Genomic DNA, 24,407 nt, shown 5'->3' with positions numbered 1-24,407 from the left:
GAACATAATAGTTGCTTGTTGAATAGATAAGTAAATTAATATTTTTGGTGAATTTAGTAGCACATAAGGTGAGTGAGAATAGTAGTACTACCACATATACCCTAACACAAATTTAGCCCCTGAGAACAGTGTAAAGATTTATAAGCTATTTGCTCTCCTCAAGGCTAAAGAATTTTTTTTACCAGGCTCAGCTCCAGACAATCTCATAAAGTAGATGATATTTGCCTGAGGCCTCCTTTACTCATCTTTTCAGAAGAAGTCCTTATTCCCTTTAATTGTCCATTCTCTTCATTGCAGCACTCAGTAATCCTTATTTGTTTCCCTGGCAATCATGGTCTTCCATAGTGTCAAAACCACAGTGAGTAATAGATGAATAGGACTTAGCTTTAAAGTGTCAAGCTTCAGGGTGGCAAGCATCACCTCTTCTGTCTCTGCATTTCTTCTCATTATCATCCCTGGCCAACAAAACTAGGGCCTCATCACTATGGGAGCCCATTCCAGGGCCACCAACCACATTCCTAAGATACAGACTATCAATCATCTGTGCTGCTGCTCTAGCAAGAACTTAACTTAAACTAGTCATAGTTAATTATGGCTCTGCTGATTACACTCATTTTTAAAAAGGAATACTCTGAATAAATTCTTTCCTCCTCCTCCTCTTTAATTAAAAAAAAAATGGCCCTCCTTATCAGACTCCTCTTTTCTTGAGTTTCAGTTCTTCCTGATGAGCAGTTCATTAATTAGACAAACAAATCCCTTTTATTGTATTAACAAGGATTGGATTATCCCTCAAAGATAACAGTATCATAAATTTTAAGGAATAATCTAATACCAGGAATTTCAGTCACCTGGATTTCATGTCATTATATAGATATACAAATGTATGTAAAATATTAAAACATATATTATATGCATATTGTTTCATTGTTCATAAAAATTATATTTTAATGCTTGGGTTTTTTTTCTTAACATGCCCTAAAGACTTTATTTCTTGTAGATACTTGGTCTCCAATCAGCACCACGGTTACAGCGAATGTAGAAATTTTGAATGCTGTGGATAAGTTCTTTTACCTTGGTGGTATACTTTCCAGGGATGTTCACATTGACATTGAGGTTGACACATACATTGCCAGTGCTAAATCATTGTTTGGGAGGCTCTGAAGGAAAGTATGGAAGAAGTATTAGACTGACTACCAAACTGATGGTCTGTAGAGCCAATGTGCTAATATCATTGCTGTATGCCTGTGAAACTTGGACAATCTACTAGCACCATGCCAGTAAAGTTAATCGCTTCCATTTGAATTGTCTTAGGAAGATTCTAAAGATCACGTGGTAGAATAAGATACCAATCACTGTAGTTCTTTCTCAAACCAAACTGCCAAGTATTCAAACTCTATTGAAGGGAGCAAAGCTCCATTGGGCTGGTCACATTGTTTGAATGCCAAATGTTCATTTGCAAAAAAAAAAAAAAGACTATTTTGTGGAGAACTCACACAGGGCAATGGTCAGAAAAAGGAATACAAGAAGTTTCTCTTAAGAAATGTAGAATTGATTATACAACATGGGAGTTAACTGGCACAGAACCATTCAGTATGGCATGAGCTCATAAGGGAAAATGCTGTGCTCTGAGGAAAAAAAAAGGAAATAGCTCAGAAAAAACTCGAGATTTGCAGTTAGAGAATCTATCTCAAATGTTCATATGGACTATTTGTTCTCATTCCTGTGGCAGAGAACTCCAAACTCTCATTGGTTTTATCAGCCACAGTCAGCCATAGTCAGCCAGTAACTTTTTTTTCTTTAAATAATATCTATTTTTGAAGGATTATTCACAATTTTTTGTAGTGTTTTTGTTAAGGACCATGCCTAGGTGAAGGGGCAGGTCAATTCTCTGAGAGTCTCCACAGCTGTGAATCATAACATCTGAAGGAATTGCAAAGCAGCCTTTACTGACACAAGTGTTGCTTATGGATTGGGAATGAAATAAATTTGAAGACAGAAGGAAGAGGAGAGAGGTTAGGTAACACAACTGCCTCTCACTGGAAAGGTCAGAGAACAGCAATTGCCTCTCAATCTTGTATCATCCTCCTCCTCTCACTTGAAAAGATCCATTCTACAGGTCTGAAGTAGACCTCCAGCAGCCACTAGCGGTGGCTCCTGTATCACAACACTTTTTATTTTCAAAATATATGCAAAGAGAATTTTCAATATTCATCCTTGTAAAACCTTATGTTCCAATTTTTTCTCCCTTCCTTTTCCTACCCTTTCCCCTAGACAGTGAGTTAACATATAGTGATATGTTAAACATGTACAAGTCTTTTACACATAGCTCCACATTTATCATGCTGCACAAGAAAAATCAGATCAAAAAGGAAAAAATTGAGAAAGCAAAAAGCAAGCAAACCACAATAAAAAAGGTAAAAAACAAACAAACAAACAAACAAACAAAAAAAACAACAACCCCAAAAAATACTATGTTGTGATACACATTCAGTCCCTAAAGTCCTCTTTATGGATGCAGATGACTTTCCCATCACAAGTCTATTGGAATTGGTCTGAATCACCTCACTGTTGAAAAGAGCCACATCCATCAGAATTGATCATCACATAATCTTGTTGTTGCCATGTACAATGTTCTCTTGGTTCTACTCACTGTAATTTGACTCTAACATTGTAGTGCCATTTTGGTCCTCTTTGAGAACAAAGAACAAAAACCAAATTGTAATCAAAATATGCTTTCTTTCCATGAAATGGAATTTAATTTAGAGTGAGAGGATCTGAGTTCAAATCTGTCTCTGCTCTTTATTGCTTGTGGAATCTTGAACAAGTTACTTAACCTTTCTAAAAGTTTGGGCTTCATTGGTTCTAGCCCAACTCATAAATGCATTGTATATTGCACTGAATTTCCCTAGGTCCTTGACTTCTGATGGTTGAGGCTTGACCATCTCCTATCTGACAGATCTTCAGGCCAACTATCTTTATGCCATATCATGATTTAACTACTTCAAGTTCTGAGAACAGCATTTAAATCCACACTACCATTTCTGGAAATAAATTAACAATCAATTACTGTATGACTCCATTCACCATCCCTGTGACTCATCTAACTAAAACGTTAACTAAACTAACATTAACTAAAATATGTGTGGTCCTTCCCATTAGAATATAAATTCTTTAAAGATAGGGATGTCTTGCTTTGTCTGTTTATATCCCCAGCACTTAGGACAGTATCTAAAACAGAGTAAAATGTTTTTTCATTCATTTATTCATTCTAAGACTTAGTTTTCTCATCTAATTGTCTTAGATGATTAGATGATCTCAAAAGACTACCAGTTCTAAGTCTATGATCTGATGATGATGTATTTGGTTCAAATAGTAAATTATGTATTTTAATCTGAGAAGATCAGTATCATAAATTTGTCATTTTAGCTCTGGGGAGGTTTACATGTGCTTGTGACTAGGGCAATCAGTGGGTCTGAAGGATATCAGCTTCTCCCAGGAAAAAAAGGACAAGATTCACATTAAGATTGCAAGGAACATGAGCCAGAGGCCCAGCTACAGCAGGAACCAGGAGATTATTATTGAGAGTGCCAAAATTAACTGGCATTTGAGATGGAAACAGGTAAGCAGGGGCCATAGCAAAGAATTCAAGCAGGGAGGTCTGCATAGAATTGGGAGGTGGCCCACTTGGAATCTCAGCAAAATGGCTGGATTATAAATTGCCTTAACAGAGCTTTTATCATTACATAGTAGCAGACACATTCCTGACATGATCTGCCATGTCCTCTCCTGACTTGACTGCCCTTATGAGACTATGGACTTGAGATAATTTCTATTCAACATCATGTTTAGAAACAAAAACAACAAGTGAACAAAAAGGAGATTTAAAAATAACAGCATGACATTAAGCAATGAAATATGTAATCATGAAGAACGTTATTAAAGAAACTGTTTCATACAAATTGGCCCATACAAATCTTATTCCAGTGCTTGCTCCATTGAAGCATGGAAGTAATTTTGGGTTTTTGAAAATTATGACAGAGCCCTTTGAGCTCTGAGAGGTCCAATCATGCCAGAAAAGCTTTAAATACAAGCCTTGTATCAGGTACATATGTGTTGTCCAAGTAAGAGCCTAGCTAAGTGAAGCAAGGATAAAGACCAGGTTGGCTGCAGAGTGATTAATTAACAACTCTCAAGGACTATTTGCTAAGTCACAAAGGAGTCTTGCTCCATATTAGGAGGTGGAGGGGATAAGGGTCCACACATAGACAAAACAATTGATCTTTGCAGTATTGAAGTAAGATGTGTTTACTACCTAGGTCTGTTTGGGTAAATGAATGTATTGTGAGGAAGTAGCTAAAAGGTCTCCATTAAAGTAAGAATAAGAGTACAATGACTAGAAAAACTGCAGAAGATTTTTGATATTTGAATATTTATAACCAAACTATATGTAATTGAAATGCATTTTATATACAGTCCTTTTTCATGTACTTCTTTGTATAGAAAAGTTGTTTTTTGATATTTATCAAGTTCATAATAATAATAAGGGGAAAAAAGAGGGGGCACTGGATTTGATTTCAAGAAACCAGCATTTGAATCCTAATTCTTATGATTACTAACAGTCTAGTCAAGGGCAAATTATTTAACCTTTTTGTATCCCAATTTCTCCTTCTGTAAAATTTATTGAGTCAATTTTTCATTAATTAAGTGCTTGCTATGCTTCAAGCTTTGTGCTAAGTCCTAGAAATACAAATGTATATAAAAACAGTTTCTTCCCTCAATGAGAAGCATACTTTTTAATGGAGGAAGACAACACTTAGAAGGAAGCTGAAAAGGCTAGGTAATGGATGAAGGTACTGGACATGGTAGAGAAAGTTGGGAGTGCAGCCTGGAGAGGAATGATACATGATTATCCTAGATAACCTCCTTAAATAAATGGCCTGGGATAAGCCAATCAATCAGAAGGAGAGTTCACAGGGATAGAGAATACTTCCAAAATGTCAATTTCAGGGTTGAAGTGACATTCTAGGATGAAGAGTTAGAGCCTGGTAGAAAAAGGTATTTGGTGCAGTTTGGAAAGGAACAACAACCTTGAATAAACAGACACAATATTATCTCTATATTACAATCTAATTGCAAGGAAAATACTTTGTAAAGTTGAAAGTAATTATAAATGGAACTATTACGGTGTATATATTTGGAGAATATTCTTGTTGTTTTTCACTGACGTCTAACGCTTATCTAACTGTGACCTTTTTTGGGGTTTCTTGGCAAAAATACCGTAATGGTTTGGCATTTCCTTCTCCAGTTCATTTTAAAGATGAGGAAACTGAGGCAAACAAGGTTAAATGATTTGTCCAGGGCCACACAGCTACTCTATCCATTGCACCACCTAGCTTTCCTATTTGGAGAATATATATTTATGTAAATGTTGGATAAGTTTGCTCAGGGCTTCTACTCCTTGTCTTTGTTGGAATAAAGGAACTTTCAAGTTTGTTTCTTTCTCTTTAAAAGAAAAAATCTACCCTGAAGGTCAGTAACTACTTTAGAATCTAATCAAAGTAAATCGGACATTTGAGTTCTTTGCAAAGGTGAAAGCAATTTTTAGGAAATTATGGCTGGCACTTGTTGGGAAAATCTGTTTCTTTACCACTCTCTATGGTAAGCTTAGCAGCAGCAGTTTTATCTGAAAAGTAATCAGGGAAGTGAATATACTGATGTTCTAGCTTAGAAGAGTAGGAATAATAGCTTACATATCAACTGAAACTTGGAAAGGATACTAGGTATTCCACCATTCATTTGTTCCAGTAACAAATTCATAGAATTTCTGAGTTGGATGGGACCTCAGAGGCCAGCTAATATAAAATGTACTAGAATAGGAATTCCTCTGAAACATCCCTGACAAGTGGTCATTCAGTCTGCCTTGAGCATCTCCAACAACCAGGAACCTATTATCTCTGAGGCAGCCTATGCTGCCTCATTATGAGCAAGCTTTTCTTTACATTGAATCAAATGTACTTCTGCAGCTTTGATGTGCTGCTTCTAATTCTGCCCTCTGGAGCCAAGAGGGGACTCCTCTTCTAAATGACAGCCTGTTAAACATTTGAGAAGTGATTGGGGGCTCAGGTGATAGAGTGCCAAGACTGAAGTTAGGAAGACTCATCTTTGTGAATTCAAATGTAGCGTCAGACATTTACTAGTTATGTGACCCTGGGCAAGCCATTTAACACTATTTCCCTCAGTTTCTTCATCTGCAAAATGAGCTGGAGAAGGAAATATCAAAACACTCCAGTATCTTGCCAAGAAAATATCAAATGGGATTACAAAGAGTTGGACACAAAAGTTGTTCTTGAAGGCCAATACTATTCAACTCAATATATATTTATTTTATGCCTCTTATGTACAAAGCACTGGATTAGGCCGTGGAAATACAAAAATGAAAAATCTCCCCTATTCCCTGCCCTCCATCCACCTTCCATGTTCTCTTCTTTAAGTTAAATATTCTTATTTCTTCTACCCATCTTTATATAGCACAATAGTCTGATCATCATGTTATCACAGGCTTCTCTTTTTGGGGATCCATTCCAGTTTTTAAATGTCTTTCATAAAAGGAAATACTCAAAACCTGAGGACCCAGATGTTTTCTAAGTATCTTGGTGTACATTTTCTGCTGAGGACATTCACAAGTGACTTGTAATAGGTGTCATATTAGACACAGATGTTGTTTTGCCTCCACAATCACCCAACTCCATTGACCAAATTATAGTTTTGCCTTAAAAATCCTTTGATGAGATGATAGCTGTCACATGATACAACATGTTGTTTTAATTCTTTTATTTTTGCGACTTTAAAATGTATCTCATGTGTCAGTCATTTTTATTCTTTATCCTGATTCACATCTCATCTAAGAACAAAAACTCTAATATCTATCTTCTCTCTATTTATAATTTGTTTTAGCTCAAGGTCACAATTGTCATCAATTTGTAAAGTAGATTGAATAACAGTTTATCTGAATATTACCATATTTCTTTTCTTTTAGTAATATTTTATTTTCTCCAGTTACATAACCAGATAATTTTTAACATTATTGTAAAGTTTTTGAATTCAGAATTTTTTTCTCCTTCTCACCTCCCACCTGTCTGAAACAGTAAGCAATTTGATATAGGTTATACATATTAATCATGCAAAACATTACTATTTTAGTCAGGTTGAGAAAAGATACAGACCCAAAGGGAAAAAAAAAAAAAACAAGAAAAATAAAAAATTTTTAAAAGTAGACTTCAATTTTTACTCAAGAGTTCATCAATCCTCCTCTTTCTCTCTGGAGGTATATACCATTTTTCATCACGAGTCCTTTGTGATTATCTTGGATCACTGTACTGTTGAGAAGAGCTACATTATTCACAGTTGATTGTCATACATTATTGTTGTTACTGTATATAATGTTCTCTTGATTCTGGTTACTTCACTTTCCATCAGTTCATATAAGCCTTCCCAGTATTACCATATTTTAAAAACTAGATTGTGAATTTAATAAGATTTATCTCTGAATTTTAAATTCATAGAGTAAATTTTGATTTTTACAATGATTGCTTCTCCTAACTTTTAAACTTAAGAAATGGGGAGCAATCTGGGAGCTGGTTTCTTAGAACACAAGAACGCCATTTTAAAAAATCATCTTGTATACCTCCTGGGTAGGCAATGAAAAACAACCCTATTAGGATCATTGTAATGAGGAAAATATCTCCTTTACCTCTACTTGGAGGGTGAGACTACAATATACCAAAAAAACATACTGACCCTGGAGTCAGAAGATTTGGGTTGGAATTCCAAATTTGCTCTTTATAATGTATAAATCTTGGTTTACTCATTTTACCATTCTGACCCACTTTTGTTAAATGAAATAAATGATGTCTCTGAGGTCTCTCTTAGAAGTAATAATCTATGAATAATGAGTTGTTTACCACTGTTTTCATTTCAAGGACATCACTCTTATAAAGTCTCATTAATTTATAACGAGCCATTTTTCCAAATTATCATCAATGACACTCATTGTAATAAAACTTACTCTTTAAAAATCATAAGCTGATACTACTCTCTTTGGAAAACTAATTTTGCTATAACGCATACATAATTTAAGCCACACTTGCAAATAAGTCTGTTGTCTATGTCAAAGTAGTTTTATTCATGCCATATGAGAATGGATTTCTATAAAGAATGTTGATTTCATGAATTTGGCTTCTAGGGATCTCCTGGGATAAGGGGAAAAAAGCAAAAAAAGAAAAAAAAAGTGTTTAGGTACGGACAAATGAACTTTCGATGAGACCATTCTAAAATACCATTGAAAAGCAAGCAAAATATCTGTTGTCATCAATTTTGCCCTTTTGGCTATAGAAGCCAGAAAAATCAATAAATTTGGCTAAATATCCAAGCTGCTGGTTTTGTTTTGCTTCCATGTGAAATATTATGACATCTACAATTTCCCAGAATGAGCAGTTATTGTTATCTAGTTCCAGCATCTAATTATAGACAGAAACTGTAGCTATGTCCAGTCCTCTTTTTTCCTTCTCTCCTGATTGCTTCAGTCTTCTGGTCAGCAACACCTCCTATCACAGGGCTTGCCTCCTATTTTGGTTATAGCTAGCACCTATCTTATTAATCTTACTATGAAACTTATAAAAATGTAACTTGTCAGTAATTAGTAACTAGTATCAGCTTAAAATTTTTTTAAGGAGTAAGTTTTGTTCCAATGAGCATCAATGATGATAATTTAGAAAAATATGTGTCAGGAAGTCTGGCTGTTTGCCTGTCAGTCTTGTCTTAGATGTGTAAAAGCTGGCTGATATAGTAGAAAGAGTGCTGGCCAGGCCTGGAGTCAAGAAGACTTGACTTCAAATCCAGCATCAGATACTTTCTAGCAGTGTGATCCTGGGCAAGTCCCTCTGTGTGTCTCAGTTTCTTCACCTGAAAAATAGGGACCTTCCAGGTCCCTCCCAGGGTTGTGAGGATTAGATAACATAATAAAGTGCTTAGCACAGAGCATTTAGAGGTACTATTTAAATGTTAACTATCATTAAGAGGACTTGGATGAAGTATAGATACTTATTTTTCCAAGTATTTTGGTGCCACAAAGTGTATTGTTTTGAAATAATTCCTTACATTTCAGTTGCCTCCTTCAGGGCAGGAGGTGTTCTCCAATAGGAGGTTTGTTGGTTTGTTTGTTTTTTTAACTGAAGCCAAGTCAGCAAGCACTTATTAAATTCCTATTAAATGAAAGGTTCTGTGCTAAGTTTTGAGGACACAAAGACAAAAACAGTCCCTGCTCCCTACCTCATCACAGTCCAATGGGAGAGGTGACATGCAAACAACTAAGAACCACAAAAACAAGACAGGCATTAGAGTGTCTTGATATATACATTCATTATTCAAAAAAGATGCTTGGGATCACACCAGCTCTGCTATTTTTGGTTTAATAGAATGATGGCCTACCCACATTAGAGAATATCTTTAGAATGGGACACCATGGATGAAAATGAAAATCAGAAAAGATTTTTAATTTTTTGTTATCTATGTTGCATAAAGTCTGCATATTAATACTAGTCATCAGTAACCATTTCTTTTATTAATGTAAATTTTTCTAAATGTGAATGAATAAAATTATAAGAGGGAGTCATACTTTTGAATTTGGGGAAGCAGCATATGGTAAAAGAGCTAGCCTCAGAGCTAAAAAGAACTATATTCAAGTTCTCATTCAGATATATATTGACTAGGTAGCTTTGGGCAAATTAATTTCAGTATTATAACAAAGTCTGAAAGAGTATAATTTGCTAAACTGCATTACAAACTTTTTCTCAATTGGGAATTCCTGTATCAATGAGATTGCAAGTCTAGTTTTTAGTTCAAACAATTCTTTATTATTAGTTCAATTTTGATTTTGGACAAATCTTTAGATTCTTAGCCAGGGGTGGGATGTGGGGGACAAATTAACCCAATACAAAGTTGCTGATAGAAGGCAAAAGGAGGAAACATCAGGAAAGAAAATGAAATACTATTTGGGTCCTGAAAGGAATGATTGATATCCAAAGAGGTGAAATCAGAATTTCAAATAAAAGGCAAGCTGTTGATTTTATCACTCCCCGTTGCCAAGACACATCTATTCCCATTAAATTAGACATTTTTACTCTGATCAGGTTAGTGGCAGCTTTAAAATATCTACAGCATCCCAGGAAAAAGTAACAAATCAACACCCTGAAAGGCTGTGAAACTCTATCTGCCCATCTCTCTTTTCCTTTTCAGAGAGACTTTCCCTAGTGGCAACTCAGTAGCTTCTCAGTACAGGAGAAGTTATGACCCTCTTCTTCTTGCGGTTAATGGCAGCCTGTCTGTTTTCTACACTTCCCTTTTCCTTCCCTCTGGGAATCCAGGGCTGAAGGATAACAAAACCCAACAGGCTTCCTAATTATTATACAAGCTATACTAAAATGTGGCTCCCTCTCTGTCCACCAAATTTCTCATCTTGCGACCAGATTTTAGATCTAAAGTTCTCTGACAAGTCTTTCTCTTTCTTCATCTCTCTCTCTCTTTCTTTTTGGAGAAATCCTTTCTGTTACCATGGTTTCTTCAAAAGAGAAGAGCATAAAAAGAATTTAGTTTGGATAGTTGTTTTCAGCACTTTTATTATTGTTGCTAACTATTTCTGAGATCTTAATATCTAATCTATGCCCATTTGACTCTATCTATCTATCTATCTATCTATGGCTTTGTCTAACCAGCAGAAAATAAATCAGATATTTGAAGGAAAATATTTATTTCATATTCATAGACAATTACACTGGAAAATCCAGTGTCCAAATATAAGTATCAAAAATTAGATATCTGAATTGTTTAAATCACCAAAACATGCCTTTTGCTGAACATTTGGGGTTAAGTGACTTGCCCAGGGTTACACAGCCAGGAAGTGTTAAGTGTCTGAGGACAGATTTGAACTCAGATGCTCCTGACTTAAGGACTAGTACCCTATCCACTGCGCCACCTAGCTGCCCCTCTTTATTTTGTCTTGTGTAGAAGTAATTCTGGCAAAGATTTCATTTGAGTTCAACTTTTTACAACATTTCATTATCTCAAAAGTGGCTCATGCCCTCTTGAAACAGTATAATTAGTATAAATGGATCATTTCAGAGTGTCCAAATCAAGTTATCCCAACTCTTATCCGCCTCTAATTCCCTCTTTTAGGCGAAGACCATAGAGATTTACCAATATGAGGAAAAGGGCATTCATCTGCATACGATTTGTGTGAGACAGCTGAATGATATACTTTACTACACATGTTTTGGATCCTTTCTTTGTGATAAGGTCCCTTTTGATGTTCCAGGACCAACTTCATTTTGTAAATGGAATGAGTAGATTCAAATTGAACTAGAGATAGATGAAAGTTCCCAGCACAGCCAGACCAAAAGAGGAAGCAAATTACTTAGGATAAAATACCAGCCCAGCTTGAGAGGTAGTTTGCACATAGGAGACCACATCGACTCTTTGTCTATTTCAGTTTAGAGTTTAATTAGAGAAAGACTGGCACCAGGTACAAATAAATCTTAGGCCTTACTACATTTCAATTCTACTAAAATTACTTAAAATTAACCAGTCCTTGGAGATTTTGACATCACATATGCTTATTTTTGGTAGATTATGCCTCAACTATTATATTACATAACGAGGATCACTGACCCAAAGTCCAATCTACTCTCTTTCCATGGGGAGGAATTCAGGCTTTTTTTTAAAACATTTTTTTTTTTTATTTTCACTCATCATTTATTTACAAATACACATTATAACTTTTTATATACATTGCACATTTACATGGTAGAAAAGTACAAAACTATATATTTAAATGAATTTATATTTAACTTGCCATGTTTGGAAATATAAAATTGCATCAGAAAAAAAGTATTATGAAAAGCAAGAAACTTGAACTGATAAAGCTTTAATATACCTTTTAATGACATATTGTTTGAAAAAAAGAACTAATTTAAAGGGTATAGCAGTCCAGCTGAAAGGAAACACCTAATAAATCTGTGTTTTTTAATCTCCCCATGCACTGCCATAACACACCCATATCCCATTTAATCATCTTTCTCACCCTAATTCTTTGGATCTGTGAATTTTCAAAGTATAATAACATATCTATTTCATTCTAATACTGGTGTTCCTAGACTATCTTGGATAGATTAAAAGGGAATTGAAGCAGAAGTTTCCTTTAAGGTGGGACCACTGTACTCTACATTTGAATCAAGTTATAATGCTTTTTGGTCAGTCAAGATTCCTTGTAAACAAAACCCCCAGGGATCATGTATGTACAGAACTGGCAGCAGAAAATCCAATAAATAAACAAACATGATAGAAACTGACATGCATGTTCATTAAGGTGGAAAGGGAATTAAACAGCAGTGGACCAAAAGGTGACAAGTAAGTGAGTGGTAAGGAATGGATTAAAATGTTTTATGAGGAAAAAAAAAAGTTTTTTATTTTACAAGCAAGAGGCCTCACAATAAATAACAACTGCTCTTCCTTTAACGAATAAATTTCTTCAAAAACAAGGTATACAGTCAACCAGACATTTTATGTATAAATTATAAAACATGACACAGTATAAATAAATGTCTACAAGTCTCAACTATGAGCCCCATCCAGTAGACCTCACACTGGCGGCCTCTCCCGTGTCAAGTCAGTGGGAAGGTTGCCTGGGAGAGGGCTGCAGGACAAAGGTCCTTTGCGTGTACTTTCCCCCCAAATAAATAAGCATACACTTATTTACATTATGGACACTGATTTTTTTTTTTTTTTTTTTTTTTTTTTTGCCCAAGGGCTATCCCAACACTGATGAAGGGTTTACCACTCTAGAATTGATGATATAGGAAAGCTGTAGTCCTGGTCTTCATCTTCTTCCTCCTCTTCTGTGTCTTCAGTAATGGCTAGATGGGGGAATACAGGGGAGCTGTTGTTTAAATAAGGACAACAACAGCGCAGAAGCAGCTCAGTGCACGCTTTCAAAGCCCTTTGAAACAGCCATAATACAGCGGTGTATTTTTATGGGACTTGCAGTGAGATGCTCTTTGGCATCTGCTGTTATGTAATAATTTTTTAAGACATAATCTATGAAGTCAAAAATTGCAGAAAGTTCTGAAGAATCAATGGCTCAGGTTTTACTGGCAGATTCCTGAAATCAGATAAAAAGCGCTCTTGTGTTCTAGGTTTAACTGCGTGGAGTCCTTAATTCAAAGTTAGTAGTGGCTATCTGCAGAGAAGCAGTTGCCCATAGGCTAAAAATATAGCTGTCTTTTTTTCTTTTTATGGAGTTAGTTTATATCCAAGTGTTAATAAAGCAAAGAGCAAAGCACACAGAACAAACAAATTAGAACAAAATAGCTTGAAAGATATTCTTATAGGCAACCCCTAGCTGATGACATGATAATCTAAAAAACAAGTATCTTGCTAACACTTCAGGAACTTCTTTGGTGATTCCTGAAGAACTGAGTCTATTTACTAATCATGTATTTTCTACAGCAAAATGTTTACATAGGTCTACCTTTCTTCCTTTATTCTTCCTTCCTTTCTCCTCTTTTCTTTCTTTCCCTCCCTCCTTTTTTCTTCCCTCTTTTCTTCTTCCTTCCCTTTTCCTTACTTCCATCTTTCTCTCCTTCCTCCCTTCCTCTTTTCTTTCTTCTTCCTAAGACTTTATTACCCAAGGATTGCCTTCAGAGCCTTAAAGTGCTGCAAGGTTAACAATAACACTTACAGTTGCAAGATCCTGAATGCTTTACTTCCAGGACCACACCTGTGGAGCAGGCAGCCTCCTTCATGGCACATTCACTGGCATAAGTGGCATTGTCACTGGCACAGACAGCCTCATCAGATTTACTCTCAGGACACAACTCATCACAGAGTGAACACCGGCCTCTGCCAATCTTGAAGTCCCACAAACATTTCTTCCCACTACTGCAATGGATGTCTTCACAGGATTTTGCTTCTAGGATATAATATATCTGTAATGAGTAAAGTCATATCTTTGCTTCTTCCCTTTCCTTTCTTCTTTTCCCTCCTTTTTTTCTTCACTTCCCCTCCCCAGCATTTCTCTTTAAAAAACACACTCACATTCACACTCACACAACACATCCATCTTTTCATAATCCATTTCCCATTCCCAGGGCAATTTCCCTCAAATTAGGCACATCTCTTTTATCTTAAAGTTAACTTGGAACTTCAAATTATATATTTTGTTTATAAGACATTTAAAAACATTTGGAATGAAAGGATGTTAAATGTTAATTTTTTAAATCACAAAGTTACACAAGTCATACTAAGGATCTTACATAATAGACATGTATGAAAGGAGATTTTATTCATAATCTTGGGTGACATTTTATTTTAGCAAAGATCAATGGGTTCCCAAAGTTCAAGACAGAAAAGGAACTATCTTTAAAAAAAGAAATAAGATCATTGGGTAAAGGAATATTTCACAGTTAAGGAATCAGTGACCTATTTATTTCTTCTCTATGTAACAATTTTTCTTTAAATCAACAAATTGAGGAGCTCTGATCTGAGGTGAGGGAAAGATGGAAAAATCAATTGGTTCATGCATCTTACTGGCATTTATACATGTTTGCCAACACTTCCTGAAGACAGCTGTTTCCACGAGGCAAGCTGTAGCCAGTTCATCAAAAATGGAAAACATCCCCCTGCCAGTGGAAGTGACTTGCCCAGGAGAGCCTTTGCTTGGTTTGTTTGTTGACAACCAGGCAATCTAGCTGTAACTAACTAGTCATCGTCTCTCTTCACCTCCCCCCTCCCCTCCCCAAACCAGAATACCTACTGATACATTTTCCCTCGTAGGCTAATCCAATCGATCTGCCCAGCAGGCAGGTAGCCTTTCTCAGGTGACAGGCACTAGGATAAGTTATTCCATCATTCCCACAGAGATACTGTTCAGAGGAGGTAGGCTCTGGACAAATCCGATTACATGTCACACAGTAGGCATTATTGGTTTGATCCACCACACACGTGGAACTGCCTGGACATAAAACATCCCTACAGGTCTCTGAAATAAAGACAGAAATACACGTTAATAAGCATAGCCTGACTCTTAGGGAGGGGATTTTTTAATATTATCACTCACATACTGAAACAAGCCGCCATATTTTCAAAAAATACTTGGGGAATTCTTTCGGGACAAAGTCCACTGACTCTACGCGGACTCTTGACTGTTTAGTTTAAAATTAATATTTAGTAGCCCCAAATGGTTTTGTTTGGAGGCAACATGGCACTAAACGGATGGTGGCAGCTTATATTTAGGTAGCCATTTAAGGTTTGTGAAGCCCTATACGGACATTAGCTCATTTGATCGACGAAACAATCCTTTGCATCGACCCATTTTAAAGATGATAATAGAGTTGTTAGCTCCTAAACTACCATAAAGTTTACTTCTGCTTAAAAGATGATTAGAGGCAGAAGACGCTTGTATCCAAAAAAACTCCAAACCTACTTTTACATTTGCCTTGGTACTGAACTTCTAGTTCTGGCTGCTCTTTACATCTGGCTTTGAGGAGAGCGCATTCATTTCTGTAGGTCTTGCCATCTAGTCCACAGACTGGACCCTTCCAAGTGATATTGGAGCAATCCGGAGCGCAGACACACCGAGGCTTGTTCTTCTTGTTCATTTTGCATTTCTTTCCAGGTCCACAGTCCACGTTGTCGCACGTTTCTAGGAGTTGGAAAGAAGTATCGTTTATAGAAGGACTAGTCTCCAGATCAGCCACGATGATCATTTGTGTGCCCTACACAATTGTGCAACCTGGAGCTACCGAGCAGAGAAACTAGTCCTTCAAGAAGAAAAAGATTTTTAGGGGAGAGCGAAAGTGCTGTCCAGATCAGTAATCCATCCAAAAAAAAAAAAAAAAAAAATCGCCAGAGGGTTCTGCTGTTGCCTTCTCTACCCACAGCGGACTAAAAAGCATAAGAAACTTTGTAGATCGATTCTTTGTCGCAAGTCTCCAATAGGCGCGTTCCAAGCACGCTATCATCTTAAGGGTGAGAGAGAACCCCCTTAAACCAAATCCACAGACAAAAGACACTCAATCCAGCCCCACTCTTCCCCCAATGCCTACTTTCGCCTCCTAGGATAGGAAAGGAGCTGCCAGTGGAACGCCCTCTATGGAATGGCCTGAAAGTTGAAAAGAGTAGTAGTTCTACCTTTGCAAGGGATGCAGTTTGGGGCGCCCCCGTTAAAAATCATCCACTTGAAAAGCGTGTTGTCATTCACGTCTTCAGCAGTCCACGAAGTGCTAAGCCTCCCGGTGCTGCAACACTCTTCTTTGCTGAGGTTAGTTTTGTACAAGACCTGGCAACGACCGTTTTTTGCCTGCCGCAGCCAGCAATTCCCAGCTGTAAGAGAGAAAGGGGGTGGAGTGGGTGGGGAGAGAGGGAGGGAGACGGAGAGACAACGGGAGGGAGGGAGACGGAGAGAAGGGGGAGCGGAGAGGCGGAGGTGGAGGAGGGAAGAAAAAGAGAGACAGAGACAGAGACAAAGACAGAAACGGAGAGACAGAGACAGAGAGACGGAGAGACAGAGACAGAGACAGAATATGAAAGTAAGAATTGGGGGAAAAGAGAATTGAAAAGGGAGAGGGAGAGAGGAGAGTGAGCGTTCCAGCCATATCAGTGTCAGTTACCAGTGACCCAGACACAACACGTGCAGCTTTCATTGACTTTTACTAGACTGTTTACTTTTATTCATCCCGTTTCATAACCTGCAGCAACTCGAAGAGCAGCTTAAATAACCTGACAAAAACAGGATGCGACGGATGTTTTTACATGTTGGTTTCATGTAGGCGGTGTAGGTATTATTTGTGACAGGGATTAGGAAAGTAGGAACTTTAAAAGACACGCACACACTAACACAAAGCACCAAAGAGCTGAGCAAAGGGCACTTCTGGAAAATGAAAGGAAAAAGAAAAAAATAAACACAAAACAAAATAACCTCTGCACGACCAGAAGCTGCCTTGCTGCTGCTGCCTTGCAGCGGCAGCGGCAGCGGCTGCTGCCTTGCTGCGGCAGTTGCTGCTGCCGCTGCGTAGAGTTACAGTCTAGCAGCCCATTTTGCAATCTTCAAGAATTGGGGGAAGGTCTCTTCTCTGCCCCGTTAGTCATTTCAAAATCCCTGAAGTCTGCTGCTTCTAGTGCCCCCAACTTGTACTAAACGAATTTGCTAGTTATCTCACGAAGGGCGGACAAATTGTATGTGACTCCAGCAGAAAGCTAGGAGGCAAAGCCAAAAGGCATTTTGAAAGTTTAAAATAACAATGAAATGGCTGCTAAAGCTACAGGTTAAAGTGTCATCTTCGGGAAAGCATGGCGAAATTATCTGCTGTGCCGCTTAAACCTGAACGAGTTTTTGGTATTTTTAAAAAAAATTTTTTTTAGTGTTTTTAAAAAAAGTCTTGATGTCCTATATTGGCCCAAGCTAAAAACTCTGTTCAAGAAATTCTTGGGTTTATAATGCAAGAGATTTTGGTTTGGATGAATCTACCATGAATCATCGATGTGATTTTTTTTTTTCAGCAATTCAACACCATTGATTCTAGTAAGTGGTTTATAGGCATTAAAAAAAATTCATCAAACAGTAAGTTAAGCAAACAACCTTCTTCTGAAAAGTCTCCTTCAAGGTCTTAAATCACTTAAATCTCAGCATTTTAATCTGTTTGTAAACTTCTTATGGCTATCTACTGAAAATTACAGTGGCTTTGTAGGGAGTTTTTTTTTTTTTTTTAAGAGTATTTAGTATTCCACCTGGAATGGTGTTTGGAATAAATTTGAGGAGAGGAAAGGAAGGATCCACAGAGCAGAAAGCTATTTTCCACCTAAAAACGTCCTCCGCCAATATTAGTTTTGTGCCAAGTTACTCGGAACCACGTTTCCCAGATATAGGAGTAAATTAAGTGTTCCCCTCCAGTCATATAATAAAGTTATTCCAGGAAAGCGAAAAAAATACATATATAATAGACACAATTAGTTTGTAAATGGGTCGCCTATACTCTTCAGGGTACTGATGCTTTCTCCCTAAGACTACCCCCTCCTCAGCCAGAGGAGATAACATCTCTAAACTAATTACTGCAGGAACTTTGAGCATCCAGTCCTAACTGTTGAACTATATTGCTCACTCGCTCTTTATATTGTTAATGATAACCTAAGCAATAAATGCTGCTTTCAGTCCGGAATGTCACTTCCTTAAGTTTTCCTATTCCTGTACATTCCGGAGCAGTTAACTTGGTACAACGAACCATCTTCAAAGAGAAACGTTAAGCAGAGCAGAACAGTACAGAACAGATCTTTACGGGTAGATAGAAAAGTATGAGAGAAATCAGTCGGACAAACAAACCTTAGCCTACTTACCCTGGACTGTGCGATCTTCCATGAGCTGGCACAGCAGGATCAGGAGTAAAAGCATGCCCGGCTGGTTTCTCAGATTTAACATCCTCAGGATACAAGTGAGTGAGTGAGTGAGTGAGTATGTGTGTGCGTGTGTGAGCGAGCGAGCGAGAGAGCAACAATATCAAGTGGAGGAGAGAGCACCACTAGTCAGACTGCTCTATTCAATGAACGTCAGAATCAGAGTGCAGTCTCGCTTTAAATCTATATGGGGGTCTTAGCTGTTTGCGGTGGGCGGTCTCCTAGTGTGTGTATGTGTGAGTGTGTGTGACTGTGTGTGTCCGTGTGTATGTATGTATGTGTGTGTGTTTGGGGGTGGGGAGATTTTCAAAAGTTCAGTGTGAATCAGGTGACATTTTCCACCTTCCCAATTATCTGTTTTAGGTACATACGCCGCCTGAAATCAAATCTGGACTAGGGGGAATCGTTGGAGTTCTTGTTTGCGTAGTAGCAAGGGGGAGGGTGAAACTAGACTGGGGGGGGGAAGGAGCTTTGGGGGTGAGGGGGTGGGGAAGAACACCCACTTAAAGTCATGAATACCGGCCACACTTTTGAATGCAACCCCTAAGAACCAACAGCCGCCGCCGGCTTTCTTGGCTGGGGAAGGGGGGTGGGGCGGCGGTGACTGAGGTGGGGGGAGGAAGAGGCGAAGGCGTGGAGAAGCCGGGTGGGAGGGGGTGGTGTTGGTGGTGGTGGTGATGATGATAGTGGTGGTGGTGGTGGTGGTGGTGGAGTGGAATGGAATGGAGGGGAAACGTGAGTTTGTCTTCTCCGGGCGTTCTTCTTTCAGTTCCGAAAGACTTTTTTTTTTTTTTTTTAAACCCCAACATAACACAAGACTGCTGAAATATCTAGCTCCGGGTCAGCTCTAAACGTGTATTTATTGCGTATGCTCTGCCGATCTTGAAATTCATGTAATGTCAGCAAAGAGAGAGAAAGGTCCGTGCCCGTTTGTCTGTCTGCCTATCCGTCAGTCTGTCTGTCCGTCAGTCTGTCTGTCCGTCAGTCTGTCTGTCCGTCAGTCTGTCTGTCCGTTTGTCCGTCTGTCCCGTCAATGTGCTGTATGTGTGTCGTCCTTTCATTTTAATGACACTCTCACTCTGATTGCTGCTAATAATAAATCTAACCCCTAGCATCTTCGAAAAATAGTTAAGGAGGTGGCACAGACACATATCCCTCTATACTGCCAGTCAGAAACAAACACACAGCAAAAGTTGAATACTCAGGGCTTGGCCTTTACTCAAGTTAAAAATCTACCCCCCCCCCCATTCCCCCAGTCCTCTCCTTTCTACTTTACAGCGTCTGGAACCTTACCCTGGAAAGGGGGACTACGTAGGCGGTCTCCCACTCCTCCCTAGATCCCTCTCTGTTTCTCAGACTCTCTGCCTTTGCCTCTTTCTGTTCTGTCTTTTCTCTACGTATCTCTTTCTTTCCTCCTTTCCTTTTTCCTTCCTTCCTTCCTTCCTTCCTTCCTTCCTTCCTTCCTTCCTTCCTTCCTTCCTTCCTTCCTTCCTTCCTTCCTTCCTTCCTTCCTTCCTTCCTTCCTTCTCTTCTTCTTCTTCTTCTTCTTCTTCTTCTTCTTCTTCTTCTTCTTCTTCTTCTTCTTCTTCTTCTTCTTCTTCTTCTTCTTCTTCTTCTTCTTCTTCTTCTTCTTCTTCTTCTTCTTCTTCTTCTAATTTTCTTCTTCTTCTTCCTTCTTTTTCCTCCTCCTCCTCCTCTTCTCTGTCTCTGTCTTTTTCCTTGTTCGTGGAATAAAAAAAAGATTGCAACATCGATAATGACCGTCTATAGCCTCAGTTTATGAAGCACAGTGCCTGGCATTCTTCGCTGAAAGTTGGCGGTCTCTCATTTATAACATTTTTTGGCACTGCTGAATGAAACTGAGTAGGCGATATTTCCTTTTATATAAAACGATTACTTAACGGAAAATGCTATATTGTTTATTCCAAAACTGCCTTTCTAATGTCTATTCTTTCGCTTCTGAACTCCTAAAGGACAACAGACTGAGAAATATGCAGACAAAATTCTTGGACATTTGCAGATCATTGGGATTTGTTCTATCGATTTCAAACCCGCCTCCTCCCACTTCTCTTCCCCCTCCTAAGTACTCCCCATTTCTCCTCTCCCTGCCTCCCCCAACCTTCCCTCATGCCCCCCTCCCACTCCATCCACAACTGCAAATAACTCAGTGATAACAGATTTTTTTCCACCAACTGCAGGAGATAGTGCTAATCTTTTAATAAAAGATCCCATTACAATGGGATCTGTCTGGACAGACTATAATAGATCCAGAAATACAGCCGTGCTAATATTAGAAGACAGTTGTTTGGGTGCCTCTCAGACGGGCCGAAGTCCTGCTTTGAAAGTGGGCATGAATCACAAAGACCCGCGGCCGCCGCACCTGCACTCGGGCCCATTCAGTACAACAGACTGGTAAAAACGAGTGACCTCGCCGCTGCATTTCGCTTTATAATTATCATCGTGAGGACTTGAGGGGAGGGGCTGGGGGCAGACTGGCTTTTTGCTTACTTCAGACAGCTTTGGGGGCTCCACATCCTTCTTAATCTTTCCAGATTCCATGCCATTACCTCTTCTCTCTCTCTCTCTCTCTCTCTCTCTCTCTCTCTCTCTCTCTCTCTGTCTCTCTCCTTTCTGTTCTCTTCTTCCTCCCTCTTCTTCCTCTTCCCACTTCTTCATCCCTGCCCCCTCCCTTTCCTGGTTCTTTCCCTTCTTCTCTCTCTTTCCCTCTCCCTCCCCTTACCCCTTTCCCGTCGTCTTTTTTCCTCCTTCCCTCCAATCCAACCAGCATTAATGCAGGGTTGTTTAGTGCCCTCTAATGGCAGATGACATTAACAATTAATAACAAAATGCCCCTTATTCAGGAGCCTACCAATACATGGCACATTTCCAAAGCTGAATTTCTTCTTTATTCAAGAGATAGATTTAGTTCTTACACGTTAGTGTGCTCGGGAAAAGTTTGTTTTTCCCTTCAACTGTTTTCCCAAAGAACCAGAGAAAACTTACTTGGGGAAGTTTTAGGGGGTAGTGTGGTAAAGGAGGATTAGGGATGAAAACTTTAGACACTTGATTTCCTATTTTTTCACAGGACTTTGTTTCCTAATGCTAATAGAAAATCCAACTTCTTTTTTTCTAGTTAAAAATCCAAGAAAAGCAGTAGAATGCAACATCCTGAAGATGCAAGGATTCTGAGAAGGAAGTGTATTTTTTCTTCCCCCCAAGGAATTTGGGAGTGGAGAACACAGGTATGTTTGTAAATTTATATAGGTCAGAGATCAAGATATATACTTCCTGATCTTGTATCTTGTCCAGTCTTTTTCAATATTCCAGCTGCATTTTCCAAATTCTTCATTTTATTATCATTACATGCATACATACATGTATATATACACATATTAATAGTAGTAAGATACATTTCCTTTCCACTTGTGGCTAGTGATATGTACTAGTCACATAAGTATATGTTATCAGATACTTACTATCTATGTGCTTCTTTTTTCTATCTAATTTAGGATGAAAGCTTCTAAAGAACTCAGGGGTTCCTCTTTCCGCTTATTTAGTAAATTTGCTGTGATGAAAAGTACATGGTAAGGGCTTCAGAATTATTTTTAACCCATGGTCAGTACTGATGAGATTTAATATCCTTTAAAATATTGTAAGATTTAACTTCGTTTATATTTGTGCACATAACATATGAGAGGCAGAAGGGCATAGTGGATAGAAGGCTGCTTCTGACAAATCCTTATTGTGTGAGTATGGACAAATCACTTAATCTCTGACTTACCCAGGCAATGAATGCTTTGAAACTCTAAGTTACAGATTTGTATAGATGGAAGAAATGTTCAAATCATACTAGATATGTATTATTGTTCACATAAATTCATGAGTATATTCGTACACCAATATTCTGAGACTTTAAGTTACAGAATGATTGCTGATTTGCATTAATAGAGATAATTTTTGTACAGAGACTTTCCTACTCCAATGATTTCAGGTCTAGTCTCCTCTCCCCACTTTCCATTTTCAAATATGTTGTTTTGAGTAGTGCATATCTCTCTATATATTCTTGTGTTCACACACACGCATTCTCTTAATTCTCCAGATCTATATAAAATTCAGAAAAGAGTCGATGATGTGGATGATTTAAATATAAAAATTATATAGATTTTTTTTGTCATGATTGTGCAATATGTTTAATGTAATCATATGTTTCACTTTGGGTAAATGGATGAAACTTGTATCATAAAGATGTTATAACTTCGAACAATCTAGGTTAGTTTCTTCATAATGTCAATAGAATTGGGTGCAAAAAAATATTATGGCCTATTCATTTTCTTTTTGTCTAGATGGTGCCAAACATTCAATTTGATCAGTTGATCAAGTTGATCAAACCCATTTGTTTTAGCATCATAGAGGCACAATCTAATTGCCTTTGTTGGATCTGGAAATAGGAGTGTGAACATTTCTTATGCAAGCACTATTGCTTATAGGAATACTCTGGCACTAGTGGCAAGCCCAACAACAAAAAAATTACTTCTTACTCCAGAAAGGGTGCAGGTCAGGGTTGAGGTTACTGGCAAGCACAGTGTGGAAAACACAAATTCTATGTTGCTTTTGCCCTTGTGAACAAGCAGCCTGGTATTTACTTTGCAATACAGACTCATCCTGTTTTTCAGCTGCACCTTGGTTAGTATTGATCTATTTGGTAAAATGTCTATTGTGATTCTGCATAGTAAAACAGTAATGAATACTGTTATTGTATTCTGTGCTCTCTGGCCATCTTCCTAGGAATGAGTCACAGGTCAATACTTGTTCCATATGTGCGTCCTCTGTGCATCAGCAGAAGATCAATCCGATTGCAGTGGGGTGGAATTGTATCACACCTGTTCGGTGACATCACAGAGAACAGCTGTTGTTTCTTGTATTATTTTATCTCCTTTAACTGTTAAATATTGGGTTTACATCTGCCAAAATGTCAGGGTCACATTTTAAAATAAAAATGCTTTCTTTCATTTATTTGTGTGCTTCCATTTTCAACTTTGTTCCCCCTTCAAGTTTGCCAAAAAGTAAATGTAAATTAACAGAAGACACAATAGGACTACTTTGTAGCTGAGTCTGATCGACGCACAAAAACTATGCTGTTTTTTTACTGTGTTTTTTTTTTTTTGTGGCTTCAAAAGAAATCCTTTTCATAAAATTTATAAATTATAAAAACTATAGTTTAGCAAATGCTTAAATGAAAATTTTAGGAAAACTTCCTTATAAATGATTGGAGCTAAATTTTAGATCTCCAAATGAGTTTTTTGTTTTGTTTTTTGCTTTTGCTCTTTGTGTGTATGTATATATGGAATGTATGAGGATAATGAACTGACTAATTTTTTTTTAATCTTTTACTTTAAAAATGAAATGTTCCACAATTTTGACTGTAGGTAATTTACAAACTGGAAGCAGCTAGGTGGTGCAGTGGATAAAATGCCAGGTCTGAAGTCAGGAAGACTCATTTTCCTATGTTCAAATGTGGTCTTAGATACTTCCCAGCTGTATGACCCTGGACAAATCATTTCACTCGATTTGCTTCAATTTCCAAAACTGGAAAATGAACTGGAGAAGGGAACAGCAAACCATTGCAGTGTCTTTGCCAGAAAAAATTCCAAATGAGATCGTGAAGAGTCAGAGAGGTTTGTACTGATTGAATAACAAATTTACAAACTGAATATTAAAAGTTCCAACTGTCAAATCAGACATGATGGAAGAAGAAAGCTTTTTCTTTGGTAAGAAAGACTAAAATTATTATATAAAAAGTAGATTTTTGTATAAAAACAGTTGGTTACTTATGTACTATAGTTTGGGGAATTAGTAATCTTATAGTGTTAGGACTAGGCTTTGGGAATAGGGCTAACTTCTACGTTAGCTGA

The 24,407-nt window shown here is 37.8% G+C and overlaps 1 protein-coding gene and 1 long non-coding RNA gene across 4 annotated transcripts; one reads left to right on the top strand and one right to left on the bottom strand.

Moving 5' to 3' along the window:
• Positions 1–12,822: 12,822 nt before the first annotated feature.
• Positions 12,823–18,653, bottom strand: FST (follistatin). Of its 3 annotated transcripts, none has more exons than XM_023495744.2 (6): positions 18,439–18,653; positions 16,240–16,431; positions 15,533–15,751; positions 14,864–15,088; positions 13,790–14,020; positions 12,823–13,210 (listed from the first exon to the last, which is right to left on the bottom strand). In XM_023495744.2, coding segments are annotated over exons 1-6 (951 nt in total). In that variant the 5' UTR covers positions 18,521–18,653; the 3' UTR covers positions 12,823–13,208. The 3 variants fall into 3 exon arrangements, with proteins under 3 accessions (XP_023351512.1, XP_003759404.1, XP_031820811.1); XM_003759356.4 differs by having other exon boundaries at positions 12,823–12,965; XM_031964951.1 differs by having other exon boundaries at positions 12,823–12,965; positions 13,790–14,017.
• A 66-nt stretch (positions 18,654–18,719) lies between these two features.
• LOC111718956 lies at positions 18,720–23,613 on the top strand. The gene is made up of 5 exons (XR_004233709.1): positions 18,720–18,858; positions 19,313–19,413; positions 21,629–21,737; positions 22,005–22,079; positions 23,281–23,613. It is a non-coding gene; the product is annotated as an uncharacterized LOC111718956 (long non-coding RNA).
• Positions 23,614–24,407: the final 794 nt, after the last annotated feature.

Source organism: Sarcophilus harrisii, chromosome 1 (genome assembly GCF_902635505.1).
Source record: "Sarcophilus harrisii chromosome 1, mSarHar1.11, whole genome shotgun sequence".
Lineage (NCBI taxonomy): Eukaryota > Metazoa > Chordata > Mammalia > Dasyuromorphia > Dasyuridae > Sarcophilus > Sarcophilus harrisii.
Note: the sequence above shows the minus strand (reverse complement) of the source record. Positions and strands in the feature narration are given on the sequence as shown.